The 11,577-nt window shown below is 41.8% G+C and overlaps 1 protein-coding gene across 1 annotated transcript; it reads right to left on the bottom strand.

The window, feature by feature from the left end:
• Nucleotides 1–1,146: 1,146 nt before the first annotated feature.
• top1mt (DNA topoisomerase I mitochondrial) lies at nucleotides 1,147–7,159 on the bottom strand. The gene is made up of 14 exons (XM_080544452.1): nucleotides 7,028–7,159; nucleotides 6,312–6,430; nucleotides 6,089–6,210; nucleotides 5,872–5,994; nucleotides 5,488–5,675; nucleotides 4,831–4,975; nucleotides 4,283–4,426; nucleotides 3,984–4,169; nucleotides 3,621–3,689; nucleotides 3,272–3,386; nucleotides 2,825–2,952; nucleotides 2,543–2,637; nucleotides 2,008–2,157; nucleotides 1,147–1,430 (listed from the first exon to the last, which is right to left on the bottom strand). Exons 1-14 carry the CDS (start codon nucleotides 7,156–7,158, stop codon nucleotides 1,328–1,330), a joined length of 1,818 nt encoding a protein of 605 aa, XP_080400578.1. The 5' UTR covers nucleotide 7,159; the 3' UTR covers nucleotides 1,147–1,327.
• Nucleotides 7,160–11,577: the final 4,418 nt, after the last annotated feature.

The following is an 11,577-nucleotide window of genomic DNA, read 5'->3' as shown; positions in this document are numbered from 1 at the left end:
ATCAAACAGAAACCCAGAACAATGTCTATTCTGCCTCTGCTTCCTCTAGAGGCCTTGTGAAGTGCACAACACTAAGGGAGAGCGGACACTACACCCGAAATCACAGTATTATTGTTGGCATCTCTCTCCTTTACACAGTTCAAACAACAACCCCTAAAAGACATAGGGATGATTCTGGTATACTGGTCCAAACTAACCAGGTAAAAAAAAAACTCCCATGCAGTATTTTTACAAATATTTTTTATTTATCTTACACAGCAGCCACAGAATATACATATTTCAAAAACATGGTGCAACAAAGAGAGAAACACTGCTTCTCTCACTGGCGTATCATCTTCGGCTGGCATATTTTCATCCATTTTAAATCTGTGTCTAAGCTCTTTACCACCTTGTGGCCTACCTCCTGTAGTTAATCCCTAAACAAACACAGCACGTAATCCCAGACTAACTCAGTAGTCTGGCTGAATTCCTGGATGAGATTAGGGTGGAAGAATACGACCAAACAGAAAGGAGACTCGCGCTGCAACAAAGGCAGGGATCAGTTTGTGTCAATGTGGTGTTTCTGTCCACTGGAGGAGCTAGCTCTTTCTCCTGATGTGGTGTGACGGTTCACTGACCACAGCCCTGTGGAATACCACACAGCGGCTGCTTGCTTTCACTAACCTGACTTATTAATAACAAGGGAAATAGCATCAACATTATGTAAAAACTAAGAAACTACAAAGGCACACCTACAAAAAGGTTAAAACACCCCTAAAACTAGAATTCTGGAAGGTTAGGGGGTATTCCATCAACGTTGCAAAAAGACAATCCAGGCTTATTCTGAGAAGTCTTGTCTCGGCTGGATTTTCCTTTAGCAACATTGATGGAATACCCCCCTGGTCTGTCATGAGATATGACCATTGCTGCAAATACAACCTCTGACTATAGACTCCACCGCACAGAAAGTCTTATTTGTTTAAAATACCTGCATATTTTAATTACCTTGAAGGTGGAAAATATTGCTGCCTATTTGTTCAGAATTTGTTAGGTCAAAAGAATTCACACAAACAAAAACAGACAGAGACTGAAAAAGACAATGAAAAGATGTTTAATGCCACACAGCTTTTTCAAACAAACTTAAATTCTACAAAACAAAAAATATATACCTCACCCTCAATGATCACAGCATTTGTCGTAGGTCGCAAAATAATAATAATATTATTATAATTATTTTATTTTTTAACATTGCCGTTAATCAATAAGAAAACAAAAGAAAAGACAACAGTGAAAAAGTACCCCAGGAAACAGAACAGAAAGGCTAGGAGAGCCAAAAAGGAGCCACAGGTTAAAACTGAAACTCCTCTTCAGTCATATCGATGGCCCAAGCAAACTTGTCTCTCTGTGCTTTATTGTAGATTTTCTCAAGTGGCACTTTGAATTTCCGACACCTGCAAAAAGAGGGAAAACAATGTCATAAATACAAACATATACACATTTGTTCTACAGTTACACTTTTACAATTGCTCTTATATCTGTGGAATAACTCTATATTGCACTGACAATTTGTTGTTACATTAGGATTCTTAATAGGACTAGATGTTAAAATCCCTAAATAATTAGCACAACAATTGACTGAGTGGAGTTGGAGATGTCCTCTTGGGTGGAGTGGAATTTGGCAATGATCACGTGGTGCCACCAGTACGACACATCTTCAGTTGTGGTCCCCGACCTCATTGGGTGTTTCGGCCATTTATCACAAGACACCCTCTGCCGAGGTTGGCCCACCACAGGCTGATCAGGCCTGGGTGTGTGTCGCACGGTGGCACCACGTGGTCATTTGTTACATTAGTAGTTTAGTAACAGATTGAGTGGTTATCAATCACGTCGCTAAAGGAAAATTCAGGCTTATTTTTGATAACTCTCGCAAGACTTCAAAATAAGCCTGGAGTTTCCTTTAGCAACGTTGATGGAATAGCCCCTACGTATAGACGGAGGCTAAAGAGTGAAGCAGGGAAATGGTTGTACCAGGCGACAGATATCCTGGGGTCCAGGTAGTTGAGTTTGGAGGTTCCCAGGGCGATGACCTTGTTCTCCTCTCGGTCCGTCATCTGCAGCTGGAGCTTCTTCAGCTGGTCCTCCAGCCTCTTGACCGTAGCCTCCTTCTTCTCCAGCAGCCTGAGGAGGGCAGAGGGGTTACCCACAACAACATCACTGCACCGCTGGGGCACGGCTCACGTTACCACATCAGGGGAGGAAGGGGGAGAAACGATGGAGTAGGGTGACGTGACCTCTAGGTGCTCCTCTTAGGTCCGTTTTACATATCGTCACTTTCTTAAAATAACGGCGTACGTCATAGTTTCAAGTTTTGCGAAAAACAGAATAAACTGAACCGAATATATGATATTTAGGCAAAAACATAACTTTCCTCAAAAGTGACATAAGCCATTTTATTTTAAGAAGGTGACAATATATATATATATAGTGATTGTGCACATAACTAAAAGGCAGCTCTTGGTGTTGACAAGACAAACACGAGAATACACATCCCATAAAAACTCACTTTTTGTTCTTGTCAGTTTTGTCCATTTTATATGCTTTCTTTGCTTCTTTCAGCTCCTTCCTGGCTTCCTCCAGTTGCTGTTCCTTCTGGGCAATCTGTAAAAAGAAAAAAAAAAGTTGGAGATTATGTTGCATCTAACTAAATTGCTTATCTGGTTATATTAAAGGCAATACAACATGCAACAGCTGGGCATTATACATAATGGTCCAAAAGAGAAAACAAAGATCTTCATAGCAAGAAATAGTATAGAAATATAAAACAATATAAATGCCGCTATGTTACCTTTTCCTGCATGAGTTGCATGGATTTCTCAAAGGTCTTAGGTGCTGCCCTCTGGTGGTTGCAAAGGATTGCTACAGCTCTGTTGGCTCTGTTATAGGACAGCAGTTTCTCCTCAAGAGTCATGTCAGCTGAGAGGAAAACAAAGTCATCCTTTAAGAGCACTTTCTTGATGACTGCATGAGCAGCCAGACTACAGAAAGACCTATAATGTGTCCCCCATTTCTTATCATAATGTCATCCATGACCCAACTGTTCTGTGTGAATCAGTCCTGTTACAAAGACAGAACCAAAGACAGTTACTAACATGGTATATCAAAGAGGAAAACTGCTTCTCTGACCGCATATCATCTTAGGCTGGCATATTTCCATCCGTTTTAATCTGTGTCTTAACTCTTTACCACCTTGTAGCTCTTTACCACCTTGTACCCTTCAAAGACAGTTACTAACCAGTGGTCAGTTTGTTGAGTTGGTCCTGCAGGGTGGTTGAGGCATTGAACGTTCGGAACACCTTACCGGTCAGACCGGGCATAGCCTGGTTCAGGTGCTTGTTCAAGTCGATCGTCTGGTGACCACAACAACAACAACAGCAGCAGCAGCAGGTTTAAACAAACTGTAAAATCTGTAGAAATATAAGAGCTAATGTGATGTGAATCATAACTCTGATTTATTTATTATTAACACTTCACTGGGACCTGAACATCTTAGTGCAGTACCCTGTAATGAAATAACCAGGACAATAATAGAACATCTCAAATGTCTTTCGTTGTGGTGTGAAGAGAGTGTGTGTAGAACCTACGGAGATTCTGTCAAACAGATCATCTATTGGTTCCTTATTCTCCACAAACAGCTTCAGGTTCTTGAACACCTGTCAACAACATGGGGAGTGTTACCATAAAAAAGTATGTAAAACTGTAAATATAAAAACACATATACAGTGTAATGGGACAGTGAAGCATTTTCTTCCTCTTTTGGCTCTTCTTAAAGTAAAAAATAATAATATATAAAGTACCTATCTACCTAGCTATATACTAACAGCATGTATGTACAGTATCAGTTGTTGTGCCCACTCACCCTGCTCTCCACACAGGCGTTTACATATTTCTCTGTGTGTGCGTATAATGCTCTGTGTGTGTGTGTGTGTGTGTGTGTGTGTACTCACCCTGCTCTCCACAGGCACCTGGTTATAGTAGCGGATGGAGTCTTTCCCCAGGAAGTCAAACTCCACCACATACACCATGCCGTCCTTCTTCTCGTGCAACTTGATGTGCTCCACTCGCAGAGAGCAGCAGCCCACCGTGTCTGCAGTCTCATCTCCGTCCTTCTCCGTACCCGACCTCAGAGCCAGCTACACACACACACACACACACACACACACACACACACACACTTATGTATAGTAGAGAACCTCACCATCCACCCACCCACACACACACACACACACACACACACACACAGTACCTTGTCTATGAAGTAGAGTGCCACTCCTCTCTGTCTGTTTTTCATCTCTCTGTCCTTCCAGTCGTTTCGGTACCGTCTCCTGATGCTCTCCACGACCAGCTTCAGCTTACGGGCCACCTCGTACTTCTGCCAGTCCTTCTCCCCCTGGACACACACACACACACACACACACACACACACACACACACACACAGCAGAAACAGTCTGAACACTGACTCTGAGCACACAGCACAGCAAACACTAAGGGCCGGTTTCACAGACAAGGCTTAAGCCTAGTCCTGGACTAAATCACACTCACTGTCAATGTAAAATCTCCATTGAAAATGCTTTTAAGTCATTTACATTGTTACATTTTAACCATTTAGCAGACGCTTTTATATACAACAAAAAGCCGTAGCAACAAATAGAGATTACAGGGGCACCAGTCTCCCTGGAGTAACTTAGGGCTAAATGCCTTACTCAAGGGCACACTAGTGGTGCTGTTCCCAGGTAGGATTTGAACTCATGAACAACTCTCCTTGTCTGTGAAACCCTAACTCTTCAGTTACCTTGAGTTTAGAGCTGGGGTTGAGCATGACATACTTGGTGTGACCCTGGATGTTCTCCACCCAGGACGCCAGCCACGTCACCAAGTTGTCGTGCTGCACCTTCTTCCAGTGGTGACCCTTAGGAGCAACTGGGACCTTGGAGTCTCTGGACACAAACACAGAATGGCAGGAGTTTATATATAATAATAAAAAATATATAATAATAATAATAATTTTTAAAAAGGGTGAACACCAAGATGCTGAACAAGCTTATTAGGAAAGCTGGTTCTGTCCTCGGTGTCACCCCGGACACAGTGGAGGAGGTGTCCAATAGGAGGACGAGGACCAAACTCCTGGTCATCATGGACAATACCTCCCATCCCCTACATGACACTGTGGCAGAGCAGAAAAGCTCCTTTAGCAACAGACTATTACAACCACGTTGCACTAAGGCCCCCCCCCCGCCAGGAGGACCGTTTGGAGTCACTGGACACAAACACAGAACGGTAGGCGCTTTTGAAAAGAACAGCTCCAACATAGTGTAATATTTGTTTGTTTTGAATTATACTCTTTGAATTTCATTCGCGGTTTGAGGCTAATTCTGTCTTATTCCTGTGTGACTTGTGTGAAGATGGAGTCCTACTATCCCTCCTAGGACAGTTCTCCTGTGGTTCTCACATGCTACAGTTGATGGTAATGTCCTCTGGCTGGATCCTCTTCTTCAGCTTGCCCATCTTTGGATGTTCTCCCCGACCCCTGAATAAACCTGGTGGCTCCACGCGGAAGTTTCCTATCTTCTCCCTGTGGCCGTCCAGGATGCAGAACCCAAACTCCTCAGTCAGCTTGTTCCCATCCTCTTTCAGCACCTGATCAGGGAATAAAAAGGACAGAAATTATACTAAACCATTGTGATAGTGAGACTCCTTGAGCTAACTAAAAGATTAGGAATGATTCTGATAAATACGTATTTCCTTTTAAAACACCACCCAACACACGTTTAATATACACTGTCTAGTCACTTCACAGGGGCAGCGGCTGAAGAGTGCCGTAAGAATCAGCAACCTGCTTCTGCCCTTTGGTCATGGCCTTCCTTTCCTCCGATTTCTCAATGAAGTATTTGTTGATGGCGGTGAAATCACACTTAGGCAACTTCTTGATCAGCTCCTGCTCCTCTCTGGTCATTTCCTGGAAGAGTACATCTTGTATAAGAGTTGCATGGTTGTCTGTGATGCAAACACTTTTACTTATTCGTAGACCTCATCAAGGACACGTAGGCTACCTTTCTCCAGTCTGCAAAGAAGTTCTCTTGGAAGGCCTCCTTGGTTGTGTACTCGTGTTCCAGCATCTTAGCATAGAACGTTGCGACTTCTTCTGCAGCCACACTCAGCTTAACAGCCTTCCCTGAAACACACAGCATTGGTGTGTGAAATAGAAGAGGCCTGGGCTGGAACTCACCACTAGAACAGAACGGATAATAACGTGCAACACAAGCTGTGACTCACCATTGTAAAGGAAAGACACATCATTGGGTAATGATTCGTATTCTGGTGGGAAAAGTGGACCTTTGTGTTCCAAGGCCATCCATTTCTTCCCGTCATTGTCTCGTTCACCTTCCTCCCACCTGACAACACAATCAGAAAACGTCATTACAGTAGGTACACATGACAGACTTACAGTAGACAATGATGTTGTCACATTTCTGTTATCATTTCAATGACAGCAAGTGAGACACAGGTAAGATTCAATAGAACTAAGTATAGGTAACATGAAGTGACAGCCAGTAGTAGCCTACATGCCAGCTGTTGATACCAACTTTCCCTGGTAGCACAATAGGGATTAAAAAGTGAGCCGAGACAGTACGTGAGCTTAGAATGATAAGGTTCTATCTCCGTTTAGGGCAGTTCAGAGATATTGAGTGTCAAAAGTGTTTACATTCCATTATGTTTTATGAGATGGAACCTTTGTATTTTATGAATTACTAACTCAAAAATGTCAACATTTTAAAAATAACACCACACAGGCATTAATAAACACCTAATGGATCAGATTATGTAAAAAAACTCAATTTTGACAAAAATGGAGATAGAACCTTATAATTCTAACGTCACGAGTAGTTGGGATGCGTTATATCAAAAACGTCCTGAAAACGACATTAATCTGTCACTGACAGCACTCAAGTCAACTAAAGATGAAACGTTGGCTAGATCGCGACAATCACCTGTGTTTTTTAACCGTTGTCTCCTTTGCAGAAATTCGGTAAAAACGTAACGAGCACACCACGGAACGTCTTCTATTCAATTGCACTGACTGATATAGCAAGTTGGCAAAAACATTGCAATACTTGTTCATTCCAGATTGGCACGAATGAATGAGATTGAAAAGCAGCAATGACATTCATAACAACTTGCTGTCACAACAAGCGTGTCAATGCGTGTGTGCAGCAATGAATACTGCCCCCCTGGAAACAAATGTTTCTTTGAGGAGATGAACGTTCCACTTTTTGGGGGGGGGTGTTAAGAAACACATCTTTAACATTACTGTAACAGATCACCCAATAACATAACAAAACGTTGTCAGATTCATACAGTGTGTCCAAAACTTGCGTGTTTCCAAATGATATAGGCGTGTAGTGCTCATACCATTTCCATTTATTGTCCTCCTCTTCCTTCTTTGCATCTTTCTTTTTAGATGTTCCCTCCTCATCACCTTCCTTCTTCACTTTTTTCTTCTTAGATTCCCCTTTTGCAACATTCCCCTTCTCTTTCCGTTTCCCTTCACTGGTAGATTTCTTGTTTTTGCCACTGCGCTCACTTTTCTCCTTTTCAGTCTTGATGTTCTCCTTCTTCTCCTTCTTCACCTCTGTTTCATGTTTTCTCTCACCTGGAGGGACGATATTCAAAGACAGCACTTACATCTGTAATGACTATGTTAGTGACCTGCATTTGACGGTATATATGCTATGTTCCCCATATAATATAGAGTACGGGCTTTACACAACAAGCTGACCTGAAATGTACTGTGCTCAGTGTGCTGGCTTGGATAATATCTTTCCACATTATCCAGCACTGCTGCAGCTTTGGATAAAAGCGTCTGCTAAATGTCAACATTTGTAAATATAAAGAAATGTCTGTTTCTGTCTTACTTTTCGACTGCTCATCATTATCCCTGGTCAGGTCTTCCTCCTTCTTCACCACAGATGCATCCTCTGTGTCTTTGATCTCTGCCTGTAATTCAAACAGGTAGGACAGGTGTACAGGTAGGGTATGACACAGTACAGTGTACAGGTATGGTATGACACAGTTGGTGAAAATGATTCACTGCACACATCTCTAGATTTACCTCCTTTTCCTTGCTTTTCTCATTGCAAGAATCGTGGGATCGTTCCCTCTTATTTTTGGACCTACTGTCTAAACTACGGGGAGTGGAATACATGAGCATATTAGGTGTAATGTATATATGCAAACTCTCCAGGAATATGTGTACAACGTAGTCAGGTAGCTTTCTGGACACCAAGCGAAAATCTTCAAATCACCTGTTAGCTGACAGCTCACACACTTCTCTTTGGTCCAGCCTTTTCTCCTTGTCCGTCCCATGGTGGCTTCTTTTGGATGTGTGCTATATTGACATAGACATGGACGAGAATGACACATCTGGCAAGCAACAGACAGACAGCCCAAGACATCTATCAGCAAAACGTAACACCACTGTGCTGTACATTGACAGAAGGTGAATGTACCTTGTGTTTAGCATCTTTCTGTGAATCTCTTCTCTTCTGGGGTTTACTCTGAGACCTAGTTGAGGATGGGATGAAAAGTAATTTTTCTAGACTGAATTTACTCAGATTTGTCATTTTGGGAAGTCGTCTAAATGTTTCTTTGTCGATACATAAAACATTGATAATACAGTGAACCTCTTTGAATCTGGCTCCTCGGTTTGTTGGAAGAGGTCAAATTCCTGAATCTTGGGTGTTTTCTTTGCCTCCGACTCCTTCTCTTTCTCTGGGACATTGTTGTTTGCACTAATGTGAGTTTGACTGTAAAACAGGAGGACATCACCACCAACATATCTTGATATCCTCCAAGTTAACATTTAAGGGATATGAGTATTAACTTTTTTTGTATATCATTTCAGTACGTGAATAAGGAGACATACTTCTTTTCAGAGGTTGGAGATGTATTCTGGAAAACAAAGACACATACCAATAAATAAACATTTGTTTACTATCATACGTATGTACATGAGACTTATGTCCTGACCATAATGATCTGACTAGAAATCCCCTCTAGTATAGTTTCCAGGCAAGACCCAACGTTTTTCCTGTTAGATCATGCAGTAAGGACAACCTCCGGGCCTGAACCCTATGTTACTATCCACATCCTACAAGGTCCTTACCTTGTCTCCATCTTTTGTCTCTGCATCTAGACTGCAGTTCCCTGGGTCAGCCTTCACATTCTCTGAACTTATGAAGGGAAAAACACAGACTTTTGGTAGGTTTGTAAACACCATTCAAGTAAATGATGCAAACAAAGTTTACCAGTTTATCATGTACATAGAACACAGCCATAGATGACGCAATGACATGCTTAGAGCATGCTTGCTCCTCAACAACACAGCAGACAACAATTATTCTTCAAAAGGGCATGAAACTGAAAATGTAAAGGTCAGTATGAACTAAGGTCAGTATGAACTAAATTCAAATGAAGGCCTATATTCTAGGGCTCTTCATAAGCCTGCCTGGGGTACACTATAGCACTTATGCAAAAATAACGACCTGACTGGGTCTCACCTTGAAATCTTGGGCTCCTGTAGAGGTTTACTAGGTTTAGAACTTGAGTGCTTCACCTAGGAAACCAGACAATAATCAGATCTGTGTGTGTCTGTGTACCATCTCATAAAATGGCCTTGTAATGTGGATAGCACAGGTGTGTTTGAGTAGGTGAAAGAAGGTGGTCCATGTTACCTTGGGCCTCCCCTCCTTCTCTTCTGATTTGGCATTGTGCTCATCCTTCACTCTTTTCCTGTTTTATTGAATATTTTTTTAAAATAATTATTTAATAATGAATAACCCTGATTACTTCATGGTGTTTGGATGATTATGCATGTTTATCTATTTTACATTAACATTACAATTGAACATATTATACTTCACTAGCATTCACTGCACAGTAGTTTGAGATGAAGAGACATTACGTGAGCTTAGAATGATAAGGTTCTATCTCCGTTTAGGGCAGTTCAGAGATATTGAGCGTCAACGTTTTTACATTCCATTATGTTTTATGAGATGGAACCGTTGTATTTTATTAATTACTAACTCTAAAATGTCCACATTTTAAAAATATCCTAATGGATCAGATTATGTAAAAAAACTCAATTTTGACAAAAATGGAGATAGAACCTTATAATTCTAACGTCACGATTGCTCGAAGTTACCACTCAACGCAAACCCAATCCCAAGCAAAATTCCCAGCAGGTTCTATAACATCTGACTCAGAACCAGTGGTTCAGGACAACCCCAGGTAACACACCTGTCTGTAGGACTGACATCCCTCTTAACATCTGACTCAGAACCAGTGGTTCAGGACAACCTCAGGTTAACACACCTGTCTGGAGGACTGAAATCCCTCTTGGAATCCGAGGCCGTCCTTTTTCTGTTCGAGCTCTCGTTTCCTCCGTGTCCTTCATTTTTGTTTTGTTTCATCACTTAAACAAAGTCAAAGCGTTGACAATAAACACAATGGAAATGTTCCAATTTCAGCCAATTAACTGGCGTCGGCGATTCAAGTCGGACAAGATTAAGATGCAACTTTAGTGGAGCATCGGGCAGATAACTTGACATTTACGATTAGCACTGTTGCAACCACGTTTTAAAATGCCAATTGTTTTATGCAAGCCACATGCATCAATGCGTACTCTTTACCTGTGCTGTCCTCTGGTGTTGGGAGTGTTCCCAGTTCTCAATGCCCAGCCTGGCTCATTAGACACTTGTCTGCACACCTGAATGTTTTCAAGTACCAAAATCAATCTACTGCGCGTGCTTGGAAAAAAATCGATACTTTGAACACCGGGTTTATTTCAGAAAATGTTACATTTATTTCCGAGCATGTGTAACGATAGTCAAACAGCCAAACTTCTTTCAATCAATCCTTTTATTTGACCTGCAGAGAAGACATATAGAACACAATTCTTCTCTGGTCTGCTTGTGAATCCATTAAGATGGCGGCTTCGTTCTGCCACCACCGCCTATGTACATTTCACATCAGGACAATTTGTTCACAGAAAGAACACAAACTTCCCTCAAACATTACAAATAACAATTACAAACAACATGTGGAGCGACATACCTGCAGAGAAGACATATAGAACACAATTCTTCTCTGGTCTGCTTGTGAATCTGCACGTTCAAAACAACATACAATAAATGTTCTGTTTCACATCATCACAATACATCACATCATCACAATACATGTAAAAACAAACAGCACAGTACTACACCAACACCTTCACCCTACATTACAAGATTCTCCATACAAACAACAAAACACGAGGAGCATTTCACATCACGCACATACCCATTAAGATGGCGGCTTCGTTCTGGCACCACCGCAAGTACGGCAACAAGAGAAGGACAAAAGAACGTGCAGACCTGCAGTACACCCAAACTCCAAAGGGGGGCTCCAACAACAACCAGGGCTGCTCAAAGCACGGCGAAACTCATCTACATTCACCACAACTAAACATATATTCCCAACTCTGTTACACCCACCTCCC

This window comes from Nansenia antarctica (genome assembly GCF_963989245.1).
Source record: "Nansenia antarctica genome assembly, chromosome: 13".
Lineage (NCBI taxonomy): Eukaryota > Metazoa > Chordata > Actinopteri > Argentiniformes > Microstomatidae > Nansenia > Nansenia antarctica.
Note: the sequence above shows the minus strand (reverse complement) of the source record. Positions and strands in the feature narration are given on the sequence as shown.

What these genes read in the sequence shown, in the direction of transcription:
- top1mt (XM_080544452.1), bottom strand. Translation starts at nt 7,158, where the DNA reads ATGAACAAGTATTGCAATGTTTTTGCCAACTTGCTATATCAGTCAGTG. An exon ending in ACTCAACAAACTGACCACTG is followed by an intron (nt 2,953 to 3,271) that starts GTTAGTAACTGT and finishes TTTTCCTCTCAG; the next exon opens with CTGACATGACTCTTGAGGAG. An exon ending in CCCAGGATATCTGTCGCCTG is followed by an intron (nt 1,431 to 2,007) that starts GTACAACCATTT and finishes CTCTTTTTGCAG; the next exon opens with GTGTCGGAAATTCAAAGTGC.